The 16,984-nt window shown below is 34.6% G+C and overlaps 2 protein-coding genes across 2 annotated transcripts; both read left to right on the top strand.

Moving 5' to 3' along the window:
- Positions 1 to 4,210: 4,210 nt before the first annotated feature.
- LOC111991578 (uncharacterized) lies at positions 4,211 to 8,555 on the top strand. The gene is made up of 8 exons (XM_024023357.2): positions 4,211 to 4,417; positions 4,511 to 4,657; positions 4,762 to 4,859; positions 6,434 to 6,506; positions 6,595 to 6,655; positions 6,750 to 6,835; positions 6,928 to 7,017; positions 8,256 to 8,555. The coding sequence occupies exons 1-8, from the start codon at positions 4,319 to 4,321 to the stop codon at positions 8,316 to 8,318; spliced, it is 717 nt and encodes a 238-aa protein (XP_023879125.1). The 5' UTR covers positions 4,211 to 4,318; the 3' UTR covers positions 8,319 to 8,555.
- A 4,143-nt stretch (positions 8,556 to 12,698) lies between these two features.
- LOC111991575 (pectinesterase inhibitor 7) lies at positions 12,699 to 13,678 on the top strand. Its single transcript, XM_024023354.2, has one exon. The coding sequence runs from the start codon at positions 12,856 to 12,858 to the stop codon at positions 13,474 to 13,476; it is 621 nt and encodes a 206-aa protein (XP_023879122.1). The 5' UTR covers positions 12,699 to 12,855; the 3' UTR covers positions 13,477 to 13,678.
- The last annotated feature ends 3,306 nt before the right edge of the window (positions 13,679 to 16,984 follow it).

Below are 16,984 nucleotides of genomic sequence, written 5' to 3'. Positions count from 1 at the left end.
GAGAAATCAGCTCAAAGGGATCACATACCTATTCCCTCGTGCATGCGTGCACACACACACACACACACACACACACACACACACAGAGACAGAGAGAGAGAGAGAGAGCGCTTGGGTACAAACATGGGAGATGATGATGCCAAAAATCGTTAGTGAGCTATGCAGTCCTCACTTGCTCTAGACAAAACCTGTGAAACAGAAACAAAGACATTATAGAGAGTACCGGTGTGGTACCGGCCAAATATCCTCCGTAGGTTAAGTTAGAGGGAATTTCTACAACTCTAGAGTGTTAGAGCTAAGAGAATTATGCGTACTTTGATTTGTGAGGGCTTTGAGGTTTCTATAATAGTGTAAAGTTGACCTTCATTTCTTGGTGGAGAAGGTCTTTCCTTGTAGGGAAGATTCTAATTAATACACATATTTTGTAGGGTCCTTTCCTTGTAGAGATTCCTTTGATTAGGGTTAATTGTGGGATACAAGACATTTCCATATTGGATTTCTTGGAGACCACTTAGGCCACGTGGCTTTGCTACCCGTTTCCCTTGCATCCATCCTTCTCATTGGAATCTGTCCACTACAAAGAGTTCGTCCGTCTTGCTTGAGTCCATCCACTTCAAAGCGTCTGCCCGTCTTTCTGCCTTTCTGTCTGAGATACGATTCCCTCTACCGGTTCTTTGACTGTTAGGCCATTTAGACCGTTTCTTTTGGCAACATCGTCACTTATGACTAACTCTGTTGATTGGATCTGTCTCCTTTGGGATTTATCCCTAAAAAAAAAAAAAAGCAATTAGATTTCCTAGGCTACAATGTTATCTATTTTTGTATAGAGTAATGCTAAGGACACATAAAATGACATAACTTGCGCCATAACTTGTCCATGTGGTGAGTTGTAAGTGGTCGAGGTGTAATGACGGGTTCATGTAGGGACACACCTCTACCACTCACAACTCACCACATAAGCAAGTTGTGACACAAGTTGTGTCATTTTATGTGGCACCAGCATTACGCGTGGTAGAGTTACCTTTACCATTCACAACTCGCCATGTGGATGAGTTGTGGCACAAGTTATGTCATTTTATGTGTTCCTAGCATTACTCTTCATATAAAAACGAATCAACTAGTCAATATTTGAAGATAATGGTCAATCCTTAAGCTTGTCCCAAATCTAAATAGTTGACTTGGTCTCGATCGTTTTCGCTACCTCTTTGGCTATTGATCTTAAAAACAACGTATCTCCTATGGTCTCAAATGGTTTTGTTACCTCTTTAGTGATTCAAAACAATACTTTGATTCTTTTTGTGGTCAAACTATCTAGAGTTTAAAAGATGAGCCATCAACATCTTTAACCTACCAAACCTCCCATCATCATTTAATACTTGCCACCAACCTTCAATTATCATTAGGGGCCTAAAGTGCAACATTTTGAAAGGAGTAATGCAAGGGACACATAGAATGACACAACTTTAGTCACAACTCGCCACATAGAAAATTATGAATGGTAGAGGTGTGATAGTGGGTTCATGTGGGGACACACTTTTACCATCACAACTTGTCATGCAAGTTGTGGCACAAAGTTGTGCTATTTTATTATGTCCCTAGCATTACTCTTTTGAGAAATATCCCATTAAACAACTAGTGAACCCCTTTTTAGCACTGAAAAGTTAGAATTGGGGCCGTGATCCATGCACAAAAGGAACCTCGTGCCTCTCTAAGCCTCTCACACTTGCTGGCACGCCTTTCTAAGTTATCCATTGGAGTACCTTTCTAAGCCTCTTAACTCATGCCTCTCTAGATTCTATGTATTTTTAATGCAAAGCTAAAGGTGGTATGCCAAACCCAGTTCGATAACGAATTCCAGTTAAATATGGTTTATTTTAGGGTAAATTCTAGTAAACTATTTTTAGGTTTAGGCTAATGTCAACTAGGTCCAAGAAATTTCAAAATTGGTCAACTTAGTCCTTAAACCCAATTTGGTCTAAACACTGTTAGGCATTGTTAGTCATTTATGCCCTCTCTTACCTTTCCTCTCTCTTCGATTTTCCATCTCTTCTCTCTTTCTCTCTCTCTCATCCCAATTATTGATACACACAAATTCAAGACAGCTAAAACAAAAACTCCTTCTCTCGTAAAAAACCAAATAAACCCATCAATGCACAAACCAAATGAAACCAATGCACAAATCCTAACTTTTTTTTTTTTTTTTTTTTTGAAATATAAGTTGTACTAGATTACAAAGTATAGCATACACACGCATAGATTCATAATCATACAAACTCCAACAAAAACACCATATTAGACCAATTTTGAGACAAACCCTAAATCAGAAAAAATACCCACTGATTCACAAATGACCATACCCAAAACCCCACATTTCAAACCTAATTAAAAAATATATATATCAAATCCTTATCACCATAAAAAACCTAATCCCTAAATCAACCAAGACCCAAGCCAAAATAAAAATAAATATATAACAGAAAATATAATAAAGAAAGAGGAGAAAGATTGGTGGCAAAGGAACACCAAAAGCTAGTGTCAATAGCACCCAATTGGAGCTATTAGCAAGGAACAACAAGTCAACAACATTGGTGGTGAGGCAAAGCTCAAAAATCCCTAGCCAATTGTCTTCATGGCATTGATTCGAAGAAAGAGTGCAAGATGGTAGTGACTAAACATGAGTTTCGACTATGGCCAAAGCTTGAGAGAAGGAGTCTTCAGCCACTTTGGGTGATAGAGAGAAAAGAAAGCCAAAAAGGTTTAAGAGAGAAGAGAATGTGAAAATAAATAACGGGTTTAAACGGTGTTTGTGGCCAAATTATGTTCAGAAACCAAGTTAGTCATTTTTAAAATGTCTTAGAATTGGTTGTTATTAACCAAAACCTCAAAGTAGTTTCTTAAAATTTACTCTTTAATTTATAATTTGGGGAAATTACACTTCGTCCACTTGTGGTTTGCTCGAAAAATACTTTGCCTACCTGTGATTTAAAAATTGGTACTTTACCCATCTAAGGTTATATCTGTTTGTCTCCCATTACCCAACTCTGTTAAAACCAGAAGTAAATTTCTATTTTTGTTATTCTTTTATGTCTTTCTCCTCTTAAAACATAAAAAACTAAAAAAATCAAGAGAAAAGAAGATCTAAAAGCTAGGTTTTGTAAAATTAAAACCTAACTTTTATATCTTCTTTTCATATATCAACTTTTAGATGTGCGGCTAAGAAATTACAAGAGCAATAAGGAGTGACCCATCCATATTAAATAGAAAGGCACCATTTTCTCTCTTCACTTCTTTTCCATTTATTTTGTTCTTTTTTATTGTGTGTGAATTGGATTCTCATGTGAGCTTTGTATTTGTTTTCAACGAGACAAGAACATGAATACAAAAAAATAAAATAAAAAGGAAAACATGGAAACACAAAACAGAGAAGCAACAAACCGATCGAGTAAAGAGCAAACATCAATTAAAAAGTGAAATTAACAGAGAAGAAAATAAGAAACTTTCCTTCCAACTTTTTTTTTTCCAGAACTTTAGATCCTTAGTTCTGATTTTAGCTTTATTCCAATTGATGTGCTGGGTCTCCATATTACTGATTATTTGCATCCAGGCGTTCCATTTCACCTTTACGTTTTGCCATATATGGAGAACCTCAATATCATTTGGGGTAGTGCCATGATTTTTATTAACCATTTTAGCAATCCAAGCAAGCTTTGCATTGTCAATATTTATATTGTTGTTTAGATACTGCGGGCATGTTCTTAATGAAACATGTGGGCTTCTTTGATATATGAAAAGAATATGTAAATGCTAGGTTTTAATTTTTACAAAACCTAATTTTTAGATCTTCTTTTCCGTTGATTTTTTAGTTTTTTTATGTTTTGAGATGAAAGAGACATAAAATGATAACAAAAATACAAATTTACCTTTGTTTTTAACAAAAGTAGGGTAACGAGAGACAAACAAAGCTAATCTCAAGTCAGTAAAATACCAATTTTTGAATCACAGTTAGGCAAAGTGTTTTTCGAGTAAACTACAAGTGGGCAAAGTGTAATTTCCCTTATAATTTTAAATATATCAGCCTACAAAATAAAATAAAATCTTAACCGTGAAATAATTACAATTGAATCCACCGTGCTCTATTACATTTCCGATAGCTCTGATTCCCGCCATCAAATAACTACAATTTGAAAAGCAGAAAAAGACCAAAACAGCCTCAAAATGACATCGTTTTAACCTATTGCATCATTCACATTCCAAACGGATAACACAAACCCGGAGCAAAAACCAGAGGTTGAGAACTCCCTCACTCAAAGGGCCATCAATGGCCGCTCTCAGCATAGGCATCGCCACCACTACCATAAATTTCCGGTCATCACGTGCACCGGGCTCTTTCAGACCCAGAATTTCCTGCATTGGATGGGTACCTCTCTCACTCTTTCTGCTACACAATTCTTCTATTAATTTCTCATAGCCTTGTTGATGATTTCAACTTTCTCTCTTTGGGAAAAGGAAGGACCCAGAAGGCATCTTGGGTCCACCACAGACTGGTCACATAGCGAGGCGCGAGTTCAAGAAGCGGCTCGAGAAAGACTCCGAAGCCCGTGAAGCATTTGAACGCCAAGTCCGTGAAGAAAAGGAGCGTCGCCGAGCTATTCGCCAGGTAACTTAGTTAAATTAACTGGGTTATTAATTTTGAGGAACTGGGTTTTGTAAATTATGTAAATATTGTGTTTTTGAGATGGTTGTTTTTGTTGTTTGTTTTAGTCTCGGGTTATTCCGGATACTCCTGATGAGCTCGTTGAGTACTTTCTGAACACTGAAGCTCAGGAATTTGAGGTTGAGATCGCAAGGTTAAGAACACGGTAAGTGCTTTTGCATTGTTACATCTTTATAACATGGAGGATAACATTGCATACCAGTTGTTTGAGGTTTTGATTCACTCAATATGGAGCTTCATTTTTGTATCTGTGTGTATAGATGGAATTGGAGTGTGTACTTTGTTTTATAGTTTATAAACCATATTAGTGTGGGTGTACTTTGATTCGTCCGATTGTGCAGCTCATTGTGCATACTTTTGTTTTATAAATTATATTAGTGTGTACTTTGTTTATAAATCATCATATTAATTTGGTGTTGTGAGTTAGCAATGTAGGTTGGTTGTTGTGGACTTGTTGGCAGCTTCTTTGCTCAATGATTCAAACATAATAAGTAGTTGCTGGTAGTGCAAGCTCTCCAACAAGTTTTTGAGTGGTGCAATGCCTTTTAACTAGAAAGTATTTATTCTAATTGGAATACAACAGCTATGAACCATTCGGTTGTAGTTGAGTCCTTTAGAGGAGAGGAGAAGGGTGGCCGGCATATACTAAAATCAGTGCGCTTCCATTTTGGTTGCAGCATGATTATAAGAATGGATTGAAGAATTAAATTTTCTTCCTTTTTGTCCAAATTATTTTGTCATGGGGTTTGTGGTAACTAAAAAGATGGGATCTTTGCCACAACAAGGATATGTGGAAAGTTTTGCTTCAATGGATTATCAGATTATTTGTAAGAGTTAATATTTATTAAGGCTATTACACTGCCACACCATAGATATAAGCTCTGCATTTGTTGAAAATTTCTTATCAATGAGAAATTCCAAATGGCTGTGATTTGCTCCTGCTCTCTGTGAGTAGCTTGTGATCTTGTCAATTCCTTTAGTTCTTTTGGGTGCTAGTATATGCTTTCTGTATAATCAAAGATCTTACAAGTACATTCTGCAAACATGGAGTTATTTAATTTCAGAGATATCTTTAGTACCCAGAATTCTCTTATTTCTTGTCATACCCTATATTCTGTGGATTGGATTGTAGAAGTGTGTGTTGAGTCCCACATCGGGCATGTACTGATTGCAATTTTACCTTTTAGAGTATAGTGCAAATATGGCCAACAGTTACCTCGGGTTGTGAACTTGTGATATTTCTTTTCCTAAATTATCTGCACTAGCCAAATCAATTTTTTTAAAGTTCCTTGATGCTAATATTACTCTACTTACTAAGCATCCAAATAAGGTTGGAAAAGGGATGTGTTTGCTTTCTAACTTTTATATTATAAATGTGGAATTTCTTAACAAAAAATAGATGGATGAAAAAACATAGCCTGTTTTTCTTTCTTTCTTTCTTTTTATAATGAGTTAGTGTGGCCCAAAAGAGGAAACAGAAATATTCACATAAAATATATACGTATTTCTAAGGTCTTATATAGTTTTATTATTTTATGTGGAATGATGGATTATAGTGTTAGTAGAGAACCTACAATGATCAGAAAGACACTTTTATAAGAAAGTTGTCAATGTTTATATCATCATTTATTAATATGATTTATTTATTTATATTATTTTTTGTCTCCAAATCTCTACCTTCCCATTAATAAATACTGATATAACTTATAATATTGACAGATTGAACCAGGAATTTTTTTCACACCTACAATTTGAGCTGGGTCAGCTTAGGTTTGCAGTTTCGAAAACCCAGGTTCCATTTTCAAACTATACATTTGGGTGATATCCTGCATTGATGATTGGATTGACTCACAACATTCAAATTCTAATATTATATCTAGGATATGGAAGATAGATTGGTTGAACTAGAAGCACTGCAAAAAGCACTGCTGGAAGGAACAGGTATGTTAGACTCCATGAACATTAGTACTGAAGGATATGTATTGTTGCCTTTCACTATAAACCCACAATCCTTGGGCCACATCTTTTGTTACAGAAGCCTATGATAAAATGCAAGCTGACCTCATAGCAGCAAAAGAAAACCTAACCAAAATCCTGACATCAAAGGATTTAAAAGCCACTGTACGTGCTACTCTTTTCAATCATCAAGCCTCTTAGTTTGTTATAGTTTGTATCATAGATTGCTTAAATGAGTTTTAACTTTTACCATGCAGTTGTTGGAGATGGTTGAGCGGAATGAACTCAATAGATCTTTATTGACCCTTCTTGATGAAAACATAGCAAATGCACATGAGGGTAACCAGGTACTATGGAAACTCCTGTCCATGTAGTCCAAATAGGATTTAACATAGCGTTGTTGTGCTTTTATTTTTTTGGAAGGGGGGGAGGTGTTGCTGGGGGTGGAGGGTGGGAATTAGAGAAATCCCGATATCCTTCACAATTGTGCACCTTACCATGCTATGCTTATAAGCATTTCACCATAGAATAAAATGGAGACATTTTGTAACAGATTCTCGTGAAGTTACATCCACAAGTGAAAAGGGGAGGGGGAGGGGGAGGGGGGGGGGTGCGCGGGGGAGGAGGTGTTGCTGGGGGTGGAGGGTGGGAATTAGAGAAATCCCGATATCCTTCACAATTGTGCACCTTACCATGCTATCTTATAAGCATTTCACCATGAATAAAATGGAGACATTTTGTTACAGATTCTCATGAAGTTACATCCACAAGCGAAAAAGGGTGGTGTATGAGAGCACTATTGAAATAACTTATTGAAGTAATGGCATTTTAACTCATACTTCTGTCACCACACTGCCCGTTGATGAACACATAATGCTTCATATGCATGGTACAGCCAATCCTGTACACAGAAAACACTGCTGGGATGGTCGCCAACTGTACAGACTTACAAATTGCAGTTGTCTTTGAACAATGAAACATCTGACCAATTATGGGACCAGTATTAGCAGTCAACTAAGTTATTGTACTTGGTCAATAATTCACAATCCAAATGAGTCAGTTTATACTCTTTCAACACTTCCTCCGAAGTTGACTTCACTTTAATAACATAAGATAATAATGTATCATGCTATTATTCTACTAATATAAATATGTGGAATTCGTCATTTTCAATTTTGAGCCTTTATTTTTTAAGAGGGGGGGGGGCGATGGTGTTGGGAGAAGACTTTGTTATACTTATTTGAATTGACCTTGAGGAGACACAATATGCAGAGGATAAAAAAACCTAGGCAGGGTATGACATAAATCTATATTGTTGAAACTGTGAACCCAGAGAACCATATCATAGTTTCCACACTTTTACTAACTCCAATGCCTAATGCACCAAAAAAATTCCTCATCAATGCTTATACAACTGGTACTTGAAGCAGAACTGGGACAGATTTAACTATAAATATAGATAGTTTGTTTCTAGTCCTCATGTTTGAATAAAAATTTGTGTTTTCCTAATGATGACTTTTTCTTTTTCTATATACGCTGAATTAAACTCAAAAGATTTATTTCCATGTTGATTTCCAACCTGCAGAAACAAGCAGCAGAGTTCATGGAAAAGCTTCGGGGTGCTGTTCTCAGGTACATGACAGTTTAGTGCTCAAGTACCCAGTTGGCAGTTATCAAGTATCTCTTTCAATCTTTTAGATTGATAATGATTTTGTTTTGAGAGATATCTGCAGCCATACCACATTCACTAAAATTATGTTACAAAATGTTGTAAACAATAGTGGACCTTATATCAGGACCTGAATTGATATACAGTAATGTATATACAATGACGTTGTAGATCTTTCCTCATTATTGCCAAAATAAATGTAGCTGGTCTCATCAATCACCAAAGAAAATAGAAAACTTGAAACAGAATTATCTTATTTAAGAATGGCATTGGCATTGGATGATAAGACTAATTTGAGCACTGCCAGTAATTGGGTCATTTCAAGTGCCACTTATCAAAAGAAAAAAGAAAAAAGAAAAAAGAAAAAAAAATTGGGTCATTTCAAATGCTGTGTGGAATAGTATGAATTTTTAACTGTTTAAGGAACAATGCATTTGAAGTTTTGAACCCTTTTTAAGCACCAGTCGTCATAGAATGTGGTCATTGATCTGGAAAACACTTAAAAAGCAAGAATTTCAGAGCAGTATAAATGTATGGGTCCAGTTAATATGCCCTTAAGATATATATTAACCATCAATTTTTGGAAACTGTTTTATGGGGATTTGAAAAAACTGTAAAAAAGTTAATCACTTTTTATTTTTTTTCATAAAAAGTTTCCTTAAATGGTTTTCTAATGTACACCGTAAGGGTATACGTTAGTAAAACCCTAAATGTATAATATCTTGAACAGGACCATATGTTTTTCAAGATGGGTTCTGACTTTTGTTTGTGGAGAGCTGTTCTTGGAGATGTATTTATTGAGAAGTCTAAGCTTGGAAGTTAAAAGAGAGTAAGATCTTACTATTAGGTGTAAGACTAGCTTGTTCCATTACTCGCTGATGCTCCCCTTGGAAGACAAAACGGTATTCCAAGTGGAACCGAGTTATGAACACTACTAGCCTGCTTTTTTTTTTTTTTTGCTGAACTTTTTTTTTTTAAATGCATAAAGGTGTGAACACTCAATTCAATTGCCCATATGAAAGTGGGAAACTAAAAGAATTGTCTGGGCTAGTCATTCTGTGCATAGAGTGGTATGCTTAGGTTTTTTTTTTTTTTTGAAAGTTTCAACCTATAGCATTCGTTCCTAATGATAGTTCTTTATTATTAGACTAAGATACCAATAAGTTTTTGGTATAGATAAGGATTGAACTCCAGATTTTTTATTCAACTATAAGAAACTTACCAATTGAACTAACTAAAATTCACAAGTATGCGTAGGCTTTAGGGTAAAAATATTGGACCAAGATGGACCATCCATTTGTATGCTTTGATAAACATCTCTCAATTTAATATGGATATATTTTATAGTTCAAATGGAGTACTATAAGTTTAAAGGTATATTCCCCTAAAAAAAAAAAAAAGTTTAAAGGTATATTCAAGGTTACGTCATAAACTCTATAATAATTTTTGAAGTACCATAATAAATTTTTTGCTTAATAACTGCCTATCAGAACTCTCCAGCTCTCTCTCTGTCTCTCTCTCTAGATCAGTTACTAGCTCTCTCTTTTACTTTAAAAGCCCTATAGAATAGGAGTCGGCTTGTTGTGTCAATAATTAATTAGCACTGTATTTCTAATGGCTGTTTTAAATTAAGAGGAAGACGCATGTAATAACTGCAGAGGTGACTTTGGAGTTGATATTTTTAATCTTCCAAACACTGTCTTTATAATATATTTAATATCACCGATCACTATCACCATGTGTGTGACTGTGAGCGCAATATGCAGAGCCCTCTGTTCTAGGACACCGCATAGGGACTAAACCCTCACTATTGATTATTTGATTTCGCAATTTCCAAATCCCTCCATAACTTCTGCTGTTTCCTAGAGAGGATATGATTGTGTTGCTTACAGATACAGAATGATAAATTCTTGCTCCTAAATGCATCTGTTTCTGTAAACCACTTGATTGATACCATCTACGTTAGACATACCTATGATAACTTGCATAGTTACATAAATTTAGAAATGGTTTGTCAACGGACTCAACACTCATCTTATGCTTGTTTGCCAAATCTTACTTTTATTATGCTTTCGTCCCAAACCATATGCAAATGGGTATAACAAGGTGCTTCGAAAGTACATTATAGCTCAAAAGTTTCTCGGAAAATTACACTTTATCACTCTAAACTATACTTCTAAATACATTTTATATCTTGAACATTTTGAATGCATGATTTGCACCCTCAAGTCCTCAACTATGATCATTGTTATACTTTGCACTTCGACATCAAGTTTGCTATTAACTTGAATAGAAAAATATGAAACCACTTGAAAAGACCTAATTGTCCATCTTTTCAATCCTGTGTTCTAAATTTATCTTTTTTTGTAAACCACTTGATTGATACCATCTACGTTAGACATACCTATGATAACTTGCATAGTTACATAAATTTAGAAATGGTTTGTCAACAAACTCAACACTCATCTTATGCTTGATTGCCAAATTTTACTTTATTATGCTTTCGTCCCAAACCATATGCAAATGGGTGTAACAAGGTACTTGGAAAGCACATCATAGCTCATAAGTGTTTCAGGAAATTACACTTTATCACTCTAAACTATATTTTTAAATACACTTTATATCATGAACATTTTGAATGCATGATTTACACCCTCAAGTCCTCAACTATGATCATTGTAACACTTTGCACTCCAACATCAAGTTTGCTATTAACTTGGATAGAAAAATATGGAATCACTTGAGAAGCCTTAATTGTTCATCTTTTCAATCCTTAAAAAAAAAAAAAAAAAATAAATTAAACTTTATCATCCTAAACTATACTTTTAATTACACTTGTACCTTAAACTTTGAATTTTGATCTAAGTTAACAACAAACTTAAAGTTGGTGTGTAAAATGTTATAGTTTAGTGTGTAAAATGTACATTAAAAAATGTTAAAGTGTAAAATGTAATATAAAGTATAATTTTCCGCAAATGTTTAGGCAACTCTATATTCTTGACGTGTGTGAAAGGAAAAAGAAACGTATGTGCTTTACTTTCCTACCACCAAACATAAAAAAGTAGAAACATAATAATAAATAAAAATAGTAGAGATATAAATGAAGAGAATAAAGGGAAAGAGGTATAATAAAAAGGAGAAACAGAGTAATAAATAAAAAATAATAGAGATATATATGAAGAGAAAAAAAGGGATAGAGGTTAATAAAAGGGAGGTAAAGGAAAGAAAGCATGTCACTGTTTTTATTTATTCCAAGAAGAAAATATAGACAACCACCTTTTAAACTCTCTCTCTATATAACCCACTGCCCTCGTACTCTTCCATTTCGTTGATCCAAAAACTAAAAATCTTGCCCACCTCTCCACCATTAACCTTCAGAAACATGGCAAGAGTTTTCCTTTTCTTTCTAGTTCTCTGCTTTGTTCTTTACATGGCTGGCATGGCAGAGTCCACTGTTGCCAGACATTCCAAACCCACAGATTTCATCCAAGCCTCGTGCAGGGCCACTCGCTATCCTGCACTTTGTGTTCAATGTCTTTCACAGTATGCAAGTGCAATTAAACGAAGTGATAGGCAATTAGCTCAAACAGCCTAACACTCATCTTATGCTTGATTGCCAAATTTTACTTTATTATGCTTTCGTCCCAAACCATATGCAAATGGGTGTAACAAGGTACTTGGAAAGCACATCATAGCTCATAAGTGTTTCAGGAAATTACACTTTATCACTCTAAACTATATTTTTAAATACACTTTATATCATGAACATTTTGAATGCATGATTTGCACCCTCAAGTCCTCAACTATGATCATTGTAACACTTTGCACTCCAACATCAAGTTTGCTATTAACTTGGATAGAAAAATATGAAATCACTTGAGAAGCCTTAATTGTTCATCTTTTCAATCCTTAAAAAAAAAGAAGATAAATTAAACTTTATTATCCTAAACTATACTTTTAATTACACTTGTACCTTAAACTTTGAATTTTCATCTAAGTTAACAACAAACTTAAAGTTGGTGTGCAAAATATTATAGTTTAGTGTGTAAAATGTACATTAAAAAATGTTAAAGCGCAAAATGTAATATAAAGTATAATTTTCCGCAAATGTTTAGGCAACTCTATGTTCTTGACGTGTGCGAAAGGAAAAAGAAACGTATGTGCTTTACTTTCCTACCACCAAACATAAAAAAGTAGAAACATAATAATAAATAAAAATAATAGAGATATAAATGAAGAGAATAAAGGGAAAGAGGTATAATAAAAAGGAGAAACAGAGTAATAAATAAAAATAATAGAGATATATATGAAGAGAAAAAAAGGGATAGAGGTATATAATAAAAGGGAGGTAAAGGAAAGAAAGCATGTCACTGTTTTTATTTATTCCAAGAAGAAAATATAGACAACCACCTTTTAAACTCTCTCTCTATATAACCCACTGCCCTCGTACTCTTTCATTTCGTTGATCCAAAAACTAAAAATCTTGCCCACCTCTCCACCATTAACCTTCAGAAACATGGCAAGAGTTTTCCTTTTCTTTCTAGTTCTCTGCTTTGTTCTTTACATGGCTGGCATGGCAGAGTCCACTGTTGCCAGACATTCCAAACCCACAGATTTCATTCAAGCCTCGTGCAGGGCCACTCGCTATCCTGCACTTTGTGTTCAATGTCTTTCACAGTATGCAAGTGCAATTAAACGAAGTGATAGGCAATTAGCTCAAACAGCCTTGTCAGTGAGCTTAGCCAGGGTGCGTTCAGCTGCTGCGTATGTAGCCAAGATGACTAAGGTTAGAGGGATTAAGGGCAAGGAGTATCAAGCTGTAAAAGACTGCATAGAGAACATGGGTGATAGCGTGGACCGGCTTAGCCAGTCGGTTCGTGAGCTCGGCCATATGGGTCGAGCTGTAGGTCAGGACTTCATGTGGCATATGAGCAACGTGCAGACTTGGGTTAGTGCTGCGCTCACGGATGAGAACACTTGTCTTGATGGGTTTGATGGTCATGCCATGGATGGAAATGTCAAGGCTGCTGTAAACAGAAGGGTCACTAATGTTGCTCAAGTCACTAGTAATGCTCTTGCACTGGTTAATCGTTTTGCTTCTAAACACCAAGCTACTACATCCCTTGAAAAGCCTTAAAGTTTGTCTTATGAGGTTTGATGGTTAATATGTATATGTGAGATGATATTTCGTAAGTAAGGTTGTTCCTGAACTAGATGGTGTGTTAGGGTGGTCCCTGCTTGCTGCTTAATGTGTAAATTAATGTAAAATGGACCTAATGTTAAAGTTTGTATCTTGCTTATGTCTGCCTTATAGAATATCAAACTTTTATTTGATATAATTATGATCTCTCTAGTGTTTAGAATTTTGCATACCTGTGGTTTGGATCGAATTTTATTTGTTAATTGCAAGTTTAAAATCACCTGCCTCAAAAAGAAAGTTCAGAAAACATAATACTCCTTTAATTTGAATACATTAAACCCATGAACATAATGCAAATGATGAATGGCTGAAGTGTGATTCCTCCTAAAGAAATCCCATTTAGTTATTCATGAAAATTACGCATTCTTACACTAAGTGGAAAGGGGGAAGAATGATTTGACTGATCTACCTAACCAATCTTTCCAAATCACCACTGTCTTTGTCAGTTTTTGTTTGGACTTGACATGAAGGAAATCGTTTCTACGTTTTTTGTGTTGAATATGAAATGAAAACAGACAACTTAAAAATTTTAAAATTTTCGCACTAATGTGACACTTAAACAGGTCAAATTCCTGCAGATATAAGATCATTTGAATCCTATGCTCAATTTTTAGGCTTGAAAGATTAGCTACCATGAGAAGTTGAGTAATTCATATATCTTTTTTAAAACCCCATGAGACTGATAATAAGTCAAACCTCGAGTTGTTCTGCAATTCTCTCCAATTATTTTAATTGGAGACAAAAGGCCAAGAGGGTGACCATGGTATATACTTTTAGTTGAACCAGCGAAAGTGGACAATGGAGGAGAGTTCCCATATTTTATTGGTCATTGGTTTGGGTGATACTCTATCATATGCAGTAGCAATGTACGAACTTCTCTAGAATGCTCTTTAGATAATTTAGATTTTACTTAGATAAGCACTACTTTAATTAAATGGTTAGGCCTGAGGAGAACAAGGAGACAGCCAGACCGCAATCTGCGGGCATATAATTTGAAAAAACAAAACGCACTAAAGCTAAAGCTAAAGCTTAAATTAGTGTAATTTCCAATGTGATTATTATTATATCCTCCTTTGGACTACTTCGGATTTCCTTCACCGAAGATCAAATCTGATGACAGTTGACTTTCCACGTAATGGACAAAATCTTAAACATTAGAATATGCAAATAATTAATTGAGAGGCTATTATGAAACTTGAGAAGCTTTAACTTTGGGTTTTTTTTTTTTTTGGTGGAAATGTAGAAGCTTATCTTACAAACACTATGAAATAATAAAATGATGCCCAAAAGACATGGGAAAGTAGAAATTCTAGGACAGAATCAGTAATAAATTTAAGCTAAAGTGACAACTTCAGCCAAAAAATTACATTGTTATGAGAGCCATATTCATTTCTTGCACAACATGTGATACACTTTAAGGGTCCGTCTGTGATCTGCTTATTTTGTTGAAACTGATACTTTTTTGTTGAAAATACTGTAGATAAAGGAAAAAGTTAGTTGAAATAGTACAATTAACTTTTACCTTTATCTACAGTACTTTCAATAAAAAAATTTCAGTTTTAGCAAAATAAGTGGATCCCAGACGAAAATGGTGTAAATCCTAATCCTAGTCTCCCACCCATCCCATTATCAAAAAAAGAAAATCTCTCTTACTATAGCCCATGAGCCCAATATCTTTGAAAAATCTTTTTTCTAGAATTACAATAAATTACATACTTTCTAAAATAAAATAAAAATTGCACTTGTGATCCTATCAAGCACATAAGTAACCAATTAAGCTTAAAGTTTAATTATGTTAAGAAATGCTAAAAGCCTCCAACTATTGAAATATTAAAAAAGATAAAAGAAAAGGAGAGGAAAAAAAAAAAGGTGTGGATGTGTGAAAGAGATTACCCGCATGGAAATAAAATGTATTCACTATCATGGTGGGAAGGCAATGCCTGCAGGAAGGCTAAAGGCATTGAGCAGATAATGAAAGACCCGTCCCACAAAGATATTTGTGACCCACGTGAAATTTTAACTAGTTAGTTTGAAATCTGCTTATTTTGTTAAAATAAAAAAAAAATACTAAAAATAAGGTAGATAAATGTAAATATTAATTAAAATAGTACAATAAAAAAAATATAATAAAACCTATAAATAATAGCAAAAATAAACTAAATAATAAAATAAATTAACAAAAAATAAGCTAACTAAAGAACCGTTATTAATGTACTTCAGTATTTTTGAGAATGGACTGGACTGCAACGGAGATAGAGGCCACGTGGACTAAATAGTAAAAGGAAATTTAAATAAGAGAATATTTACAACAATCGAGCTAAAAATTTAGTTTTTTAGCTCCACCAAAACTTACTTTATTTATTTTACCTACACGTACACATGTTGCAGCAGTGGATCTATTTTAGCTTTCAACACAATAAAATAATATATCCCACTATCAATAAAACATCCACAACCACCTCTACCATCAATCACAGTCACAACCAGCACCACCACTACCACCCGTCCACATCAGGAAAAAAAAAAAAAAAACAATCACAGACCAAACAAAATCACCAATCACAAAAAAAAAAAAAAAAAAAAAAAAAAAAAAAAAAAAAAAAAAAAATAAAAAAAAAAACCAATCACAGAGCTGAAGATGGAGGACTAGGCAGAGGCATGGGTCGAAGACGTGCAGCTTGGGGCTTCGATCGTCAGCTGGGACGACGTGCGACTGGGATGGCTAGGACGAGAAAGATGAGCTTCAGAGTTAGATGAGATGAGAGTGAACGAAAGAGGAGAATGAAAAGCTCTTGTGCAGTGGATTATTTTAATGTTTCAGTAGAATAAAGTAATAGTTTTTTTTTTTAAACTCTCATAAACAGTACACGGACGTTAACAGTGAAGCTAAAAAAAATATATTTAACTCTGCTGTTAGAGCATCATTTTAGTAGTAGTGTAGATATAATATAGCAATATAGCTACTGCTACAAATTCTGCTCTTGCGGATTATTCGATAGAGACAGTTAGAGATACGAGTGGACCCCTAAATCATTATGGCTCTGCCGTATTAAAAAACTGAAAAAAGAAGAGTGAAAACTGAAAAGCATAAAATCATTATGGGCTCTGCCGTGGAAGAAAGCTAGAAAGAAAAACAAGAAAGCCCCATGCACGTCTTTATGGGCTCGCTTTGATGAATGGTGGGCACGTCATTTCCTTCTGCAAGAAAGAAATCCCACGTATCTTTATTTCTTTTTTGCTAAATATCCTTTTCTTTTTCTTCCCCATAGGCCATGACATTGTCTCCGTTTAATAAAGATTAGACCATCCGTAACAACCGTGGTAAAAATTATGTCATTTTATTATATTAAAAGTTTATTTTATTATTTTATTATATTATTTTATAACATACCATTTATCAGATGTTTTATATTTTAATTCTATACATTAAAATAATATTTACTAC

Source organism: Quercus suber, unplaced genomic scaffold (assembly GCF_002906115.3).
Source record: "Quercus suber isolate HL8 unplaced genomic scaffold, Cork oak 2.0 scaffold_78, whole genome shotgun sequence".
NCBI classification, from domain to species: domain Eukaryota; kingdom Viridiplantae; phylum Streptophyta; class Magnoliopsida; order Fagales; family Fagaceae; genus Quercus; species Quercus suber.
Note: the sequence above shows the minus strand (reverse complement) of the source record. Positions and strands in the feature narration are given on the sequence as shown.